Source organism: Eurypyga helias, unplaced genomic scaffold (assembly GCF_000690775.1).
Source record: "Eurypyga helias isolate BGI_N326 unplaced genomic scaffold, ASM69077v1 scaffold42195, whole genome shotgun sequence".
NCBI lineage: Eukaryota > Metazoa > Chordata > Aves > Eurypygiformes > Eurypygidae > Eurypyga > Eurypyga helias.
In genome coordinates this window covers 1-7,400 of record NW_010251602.1, presented here as the reverse complement: position 1 = coordinate 7,400, position 7,400 = coordinate 1, and the positions used below count along the sequence as shown (strand labels likewise).

The 7,400-nt window shown below is 46.5% G+C and overlaps 1 protein-coding gene across 1 annotated transcript; it reads right to left on the bottom strand.

The window, feature by feature from the left end:
* Window positions 1–1,231: 1,231 nt before the first annotated feature.
* WBP2 (WW domain binding protein 2) lies at window positions 1,232–6,188 on the bottom strand. Its single transcript, XM_010152074.1, has 8 exons — window positions 6,175–6,188; window positions 5,920–6,028; window positions 5,235–5,370; window positions 3,583–3,675; window positions 3,173–3,289; window positions 2,832–2,954; window positions 1,594–1,670; window positions 1,232–1,448 (listed from the first exon to the last, which is right to left on the bottom strand). Exons 2-8 carry the CDS (start codon window positions 6,019–6,021, stop codon window positions 1,395–1,397), a joined length of 702 nt encoding a protein of 233 aa, XP_010150376.1. The 5' UTR covers window positions 6,022–6,028; window positions 6,175–6,188; the 3' UTR covers window positions 1,232–1,394.
* Between the last annotated feature and the right edge of the window lie 1,212 nt (window positions 6,189–7,400).

Genomic DNA, 7,400 nt, shown 5'->3' with positions numbered 1-7,400 from the left:
CTTTACATCACTGCAGCAGCAATTCTAGAAAAGTCAGTGCGCAGAGAGTAGCAAGTTGATTAATCAGCTAGACTCGAACGAAAAGAAAACCAAGAGGCGGACCTTTTTCTCTCGGGGCAGGCTGCATGCAGCAAGTCTCAGCAGTTTCCTGGCACACGATCTTCACGCTCCCTGGGAAGGATCCTCCCTCTCACTGACGCTGTCAGGAGTCAGTGACGTCTGGTTGGCGCAAAGCTTTGTACGACGCAAAGGTTTACAAGCGATTGGTCCCGCAGAGGTTCCTGGACTAGTATCACTGCTAACGAGCTCAACGAATCGATGCTAGGGAAGGGAAATGTCTGAACTCCCAGCCCAAGGAGCCCACCTTCAAGTTACTGGGAAGTAAGCTCACAGCTGATCCAGGAGCACTAATGGCATTAATCAACATTCCAACGAGCAGCTCGCTCCTACCCAACAGCTTATTCCAACGTTCCGCATACTCTCTCAAGTGCTTCCAGGGCAGACGTAAAGCAACTATTCTCTCCCCGTGCGCTATTAATTCCCCAGTTAAATCACAGCAGTAAGATGCTTCACTGGCCAAAAAGTGTAACTTGGGTTACAGCAAAGGAAAAAAAAAAAGTGCATTATAGACTCCAAAAGAGAGGATTCAGGACTTTGTGATCTCAAGCCCGCATATCTAACTGGAAAAAGAGAAAATTAGTGTCCTAACTGGGGAGATGCAACTAATCAACCCCGTAAAGAGTCGTATGCTTTGCAAGGAGGGAAGCTGGTCAGCATCATCATACACAGTGCACAGCAGGAAAAATTGGAGGGCTACCAGATTATTTGCTACAATTGTCAGGACTGACTGAGCCAACAGAAAAAAAACCAAACAAGAACAGCTGAATAGGTATCTGGAAAACATAATAGGTATCTCTTTCCTCTGAGATCCCAAAAGTTTGGAGCCCTTTCTCAGTAGTAGAGAGAAACGTTGGATGTGATAGTCTGGGTTGAGAGGAATGCCCAGAGATGCTCCTGGCTGCACACCAAGGTAAATTCAGGACACCCCCCAAAAGCTTTGTTCCCCTGTTATAAGCACACTAATGTGGGGCAGTTGCTTACTCTAAATTGGTACAATTTAAGTATCAAAGGACACAGATGTGAGGGAAATAATCACAGACGAAGAGAACCTTCAGTTCTAGCGCTGCCAGGCATAGGGAGAAGGAAACACTGCGGTTGGACAGCAGACCGCCAGAAATCTCTCCCCTTGCTCCACACACATCTACCACCAGAGTCCGGGAAAGCTACATGCCTCGGGCAAAGGCTCTACTCCTCGGTGCTATGGATCGTGCCCCAAGATTCTGCCAAAATGGGAAGTAAGAAAGCAACGATTTGTGGAGACGTTCTGTGTTAGCTTATTGGTTTTTCTTGTCCTCCGGTGGGAAGTAGGGAGGAGGGGGTGGCTGGTCCTGAAATAAAAACAGCAGAACAACATCAATTCATGACTAAGAAAAAAGAATAACCCAAAAAACAAACCAAACTTTGCTGTGTCACTGAGAAAGAGAACTGCACAACACACACCTGGGCTCCCAGTGAAAGCCCAGAGGGACTTACCGTGGGCATATAGACGTTACGAGGGTTGACTGGGCTGTAGTAAGCACTGGCAGCAGCTTCGGCAGCCTTTGCTTCAGCTGTCACGGAAAGAGAAGTTACCGCTTTGGTGACACACAGAGAGCTTTTACAACCAAACCAAACCTCTGCATATTCCTGGTCATCAAGTGTTACTAACAGAGCACTATCTGACCAACGCTCAAGTTGCAAAATAGCTACAACAAGCAGGACAACTGAGCGTTATCTTGAGTGCCACAGCACTGTCAAGCCCCAAGTGAAACAGGCCAAGATTTGATTTGGAAATGTCACCTGGGACTCACCTGTTAGCCAACAAATAAATGCCAACAGGTGTTTTGCCTGAATACAATACCCCTTAAAAAGGCAGCAAACAAACCACCCTCCTTGAGAGTGAAAACACTAGACACAGAAATCCTCATGGGTTTATAGCAGCTCAGGGGATTCATACTGATAATTCATGATGGTAATTTATGAAGATAGTCCAGATCCTCTGTTACTGCAGAGAAGCCTTGTGCAACCATCCCGATCAGTGCCACTTTCCAAATAACAGTTCAAAGAGAATCGGTTGTTTATTCAAACCAAAGAGAAAAGTTAAATCCTTACCCAAATAAATATCCTTACCTGTGAGAGATCTAGGGTTGTGTCCAACCACAAAAGCTCTTCCCCCCTCCCCCTGCCCCAGACCTTTTAAGACCATGTTCAAAATCATTTTGATACATCCCAAATGAGTGAAAATGAGACTGGTATTTTCCCCAGCTCCTTTCCATCATCTGTTCCTCTGTTCCATGTTGTTTAAGCAAAAGTAATGAGGTTAAGAGTGAAACAAGGGAAGGGGGAGTGAGTATCACCAAAGCCACATTTGCTAACCACAATGGACTAGAAACACATGTCACCATCAGCTGCTTCGTATTCACCTATCAGAGCAAGATTACCACAACAGGAGAATCACAAACTGTCTTTATTCTGTTACAAGAATAAATCCAGCTGCAAAATACCCACTAATGGTATCTACCCTGGAGAGAATCAGGCTGGCCTCCAGAATGAGCTGGATATCCAAAGCTGGAGATTAGGGGAGCTCCCTAATCCCTCTCCTAAACAATTTTAAATTCTAAGTGGAGCTTCTAAGATGACTCTAAGTTCCCCAGGAGACAACAGACAAGAAAACATCTGTTTGATGGGTAACAAAACTGTTATGAGCTACTTTACATGAACACGCTTCTTACCTGCAGGAGTAGCGGGCAGGTCGGGACCACTGACGGGGGGTTCCATGGGCCCCGGGTACGGGGGGGGAGGAAGCTGCATGTAACCCATATCCCCGTCCACTGCAGGAGGGCCAGGATAAAACTCTGTCAGGAAAGGAAATAACACAGCAAAAGACTTAACTCCTTGGGGTGGGTCACAGCATACAGCCAAAACAAGCCCAGTATCGTTAAGCTCAGAAACAGAAGTTGGACAAGGCATCAGATCCAATCTAAAAGACTATGTAAAATCTGTTTCTTCCCCTTTTTACCTACTGTAACTCTTGCTAACTAGAATAATCCCTATCCTCAATTCCCAGACTTACCAGGAGGAGGGGGTGGGTACGGATAGCCCCCATTAGCCGCAGCTGGTGCGAAAGCATAGGATCCATTCGGCATATAGGAATAGCCATAAGCTCCATTGGGTATTTCGCCTCTGGAGACTGGAAGAGTAAAGATAAATTGACCTCAAGACGACATCAAGCCTGCATCAAATGCAGGCCAAGAACTCCAGCAAACTTAGAGAGTCCTCATCTGAAAACCAAACGAGCTCCATCCCTGTAAATCTGCTGTTCATTGGATATGAAAAAAGTACTTTTTAAAGCAAGCAAATTCCAGATACAGCCTGAAACTCGCATGGCTCTGAATGAAACCTAAACCTGCCTTTGCTGTGAGATGAAGGCAAGGCCTCCTGAAACCACAGAACCGTCTGGCAGACACCGCCAGGCTCCCATACCTTGCGATGCCACTTGCAGCATGCGCTGCCCAAACTCAATAGCACCTCCAGCCGAAAAAGTCATCTTGAAGGTGGCAGATCCTTCCCAGCCGCCTGCAGGGAGGAAAGACAGAATTCAGAAGGAAGAAGCCTTTTTGATGCTATTTAGCTTCCATGCTTTATCTAGAGATGCCCTGTATATAACTCTTTCAAGAGCTAATCCCAAAAATCCAAGGGGAAAAAAATGCAGATAAAGTGGCAGAATCACCCTGTTATCAGAAAAATTCACACTGGGGTATTTTCAGGTCAAGAGATACCTGAAGAAGAGACATGACTGAGGGAGACCTTCAAAAGCTTTCTGAAGTTGAGCCTGTTACCACACCAGCTGCCAACAGACCAAGCTATGAGAAGCACTGGATTTGCTCCAGCTTCGTACAAGATTAGTGCCGAAGACAGGGATTTTGTTAATCTCGTTTGCTAAAAAGCCTTTGCAACTACACCTAACTGTCATCCATAAATTAGTTTGGGACTTTGAGTGCCCAGTGAAGCAAAGAGCTTAATGAAAAACATGGTCCACATAAATCCATTAGAGTCCATGGAAGATATTTCAAGTCAGGATAATAATAATAAAAAAAACATTAGTGACATCTCCTATTACAGACTAAAAATGAAAAACACACAGAGCCCAGAGAGTCCCAACAATGCATCAAAGCAGAAGCCGTGTCAATGCTAAAACAGGGACACGTAGATTAAAGAGCCTTTTGAGCTAAACCAGGCTCTCATGGCTGTTAAAGCAACATCCTCATTAAAAGAGATGGCCTTTGGGGAAAATTCATAAAGATTTAGCTAAAGCCGTTTGCCTTTCACACAGTTACAGAGTTTGTCATTACTGGGCTTCTGCCTGCCGGACGCTCCCACTTCGCTCCCACACAGAAGCTACAACGCCGATTTCAGGGTTACAGACTGAAATCTCCTACGCACTGCACTGTGATTTCGGGGCCACATCTAATAGACTAGATCAAGCCGGTGATGAAAGAGGTTGCTGAACTGCATGCCTCTGGTAAAAGGGGAAGCATAAAACAGTGATTAAAAAAATATATTCTTGAAAATGCCTACCACAACCTCCTCACTGAACACAGTATGAAACCGTGCCTTGAAGATTCCCCGATTTCAAGACAGTCCATTCTCTTCCAAGTGTTATTTTTCCTGCCAAGATGCACTATAACAACAGCATGCCTCTCATTGGGTAGTACAAGAAATTGTTGGTGGAGAACAGTGCTCTGGAGGGCTGCAGCGGAAAACCCAAACAGACCCAGAATGGATCACAAGTCTTTGGCACAGGGGGAACCCAGACGCAGAGCTCACAGGTAACCCCAACTGACCCAAGCAAAATGACATCCTCACTCTGCTTCTGCTCTGATTTTACTCAGAGAGATCACTTGGCTGATTAAACTTAGTGTTTTGCACAGCAGCCTGGAATAAGATCAATGGCCGAACAGATGTGTTCATTTTAACTGTACAGGGAGCAGGAAAAGGGAATACCGCTGCTAGTTTTGAAGAAAAGCACATTTTAGCAGCACTGTAAAAACCAGAACTGTGTTTTGGTTACAACAGACACTTATGAATTGTGTCACTGAACTAAGATACAGAACATACATCTGTACTATACCTACCTCCTGCCTCTGCCTTCACTGTGCCCTTGATGTAATTTGCTCCAAAGACAGGCTGCTTAATCTCGCAATCTTTCAGCAAATAAAAGGGCATCATGAAAGACTGCATAGCATCCTTCCCCTTCGACACAAAGATAACCTGAAAAGAAAATAACATTACAAAGCGTATCTAAAACCAACGGGAAATACAGCCTCGGTTTATTATCTGAAGAGACACTCTGATGGGCTGAAACTCACTCCCACCTCTGAAGCGCCTCGTCAGTTCTGCAAGCCAAAAGCTGCACAGAACACCCACAACAGTAAACTGAAGCCCCAAAGCTGTAACGCCTTCCGGGAAGGCTACCCTTGCCCAGATAACCCTCCTCCCAGCTTCCACAGAACTCACTGCTCCACACAGCTATGGTTTAGTAGCTGTGCTGTCGCATTCAGCATTTCCAGAGCATTGCTAATTTCCAATCTTGAAGATGCCTGATGGACTGAACAGCTGCCTGTACAAGCACTAATCAGATTTATTATCTTCTGACAAGTAATAGGATATGCAATGAATTCATAATGCTCCCCAGAGGGAAAGAATGAGCCATACTTCAAGGGGCAGTAGATTATCCCGATGTTCATGCATTGAGGACATGTAAATACAGAATCGCAGAGCCCTTATCTGCTTACGCAAAATAAAGCCTTTACTACTTACTCGGTAGGGAGTCAAGAAAACACTCCCTTTCTTGGTCCCTTTGAAGGCATCCGGCATAGGCTCGATATCACTGAAGGTGATTTCTATGTGATCATAGGTCATCAGAATGCTGCAAACAAGAGGAGAGAAGAGACAGGGCATTACAGTGTCACAGCTCGAGGCAGAAGCGCGGTACGCGCAGAAGTTTGCTGCCCTACTCAAACTGCCTTTAACCTCAGCCCAGTGCTGGGCAGGCAGAATCAGTCTGGCTGGCATTTTTTGTTGTTGTTAAGAACTGGCTGCTTGTTCTTAGACTTCTGTTTCCTCCTCAGCGTGCTGGCACAGCTACCACTGCCCGCAAAGCCAGGCAGTGATTCTAGTCAATTCAACTGATCAACAACCCAAGACATAGACGCTTTCAAATTTTTTTTTTAGGTTGCATTGCATTTCTGCTGGATCAGTTGTCTAATTCGGTTTACCACAAGTAACACAACAGAGGAAGGACTGCTGAAGCAGGAACTGCTCAGGCTGGCTTATGCAACGCAGGAGCTGAAGGTCTAACCACAGTTCAATCATCTCAGTCACAAAAATGTGATCAAGAGAAACTCCCCTTTCTTGGCCCTACATTTCATTAACCCGTGTTATCTGCACCGACTCCTTAATTCTCAATTAGAAACTGACCTGATTAAAACATGTGCATGGATACAGCAGGTAACTTGTATTAATGGAACAGCATCCACATTAGGGACTCTAATCCCTAAAGCTGGAGAAGCCTCCACCAGCTTTATCTTTGGCAGCTGACGTGTTACCATCCTCAGTCATTTGCCTTTCCCTTCTGCCAGCAAGTACCTGTCCCTTGAGTAAAAGGTCCAGAAGGGAACAGGGGCCAGCAGCTCTGCTCACGCTGCATCATATCAGCTCAATCAACCTCTCCAAGCAGCCCGGGCTGCAGCACAAGAGGCAGCCCCTGATCCACTGTTTGGTGAAGACAAATTTAAGCTCCAGAGCTGAGCTTGCTAAATTCTTCTAAGCGTCGCATCCCAAATGTAAGTCAGGCGCAGAATTCCTCTACAATGTTTAACTGCTCCCAGGAAAGAAGCCCTGAAGAATGAACCACCCCTCTGTCCCAGAAGCAGGTGACTGCCACGTCAGAAATGAAGCACGCTGGCAGACACCGAGGGCCATGCAGACACAGGCAGCTCTGTGGAGGCTGTTTCCATGGTTATATCTCAGCACCTTCTTCCAACGCTGCTTCTTCCCAAACACACGCAGGGGGTGCGTGCACAAGGAACCCAGCAACCCAAACCGGGCCTCAGCCCTTCCCACGAGCGGGCAGCTGGTCAACAGAGGCACTGCAGGTGCAGCATCCCAGCTCTCCAGCAGCACCGGGCGGCGAGAGAAGGATGAGGCCTGGGTCCAGGCCAGAATCACCTGCTGGGGGCAGAGCTCTGGGGGGAGAGGCTGGGGACTGCAGGAAAAGCCAGCAGCAGGCGGGGGGGATG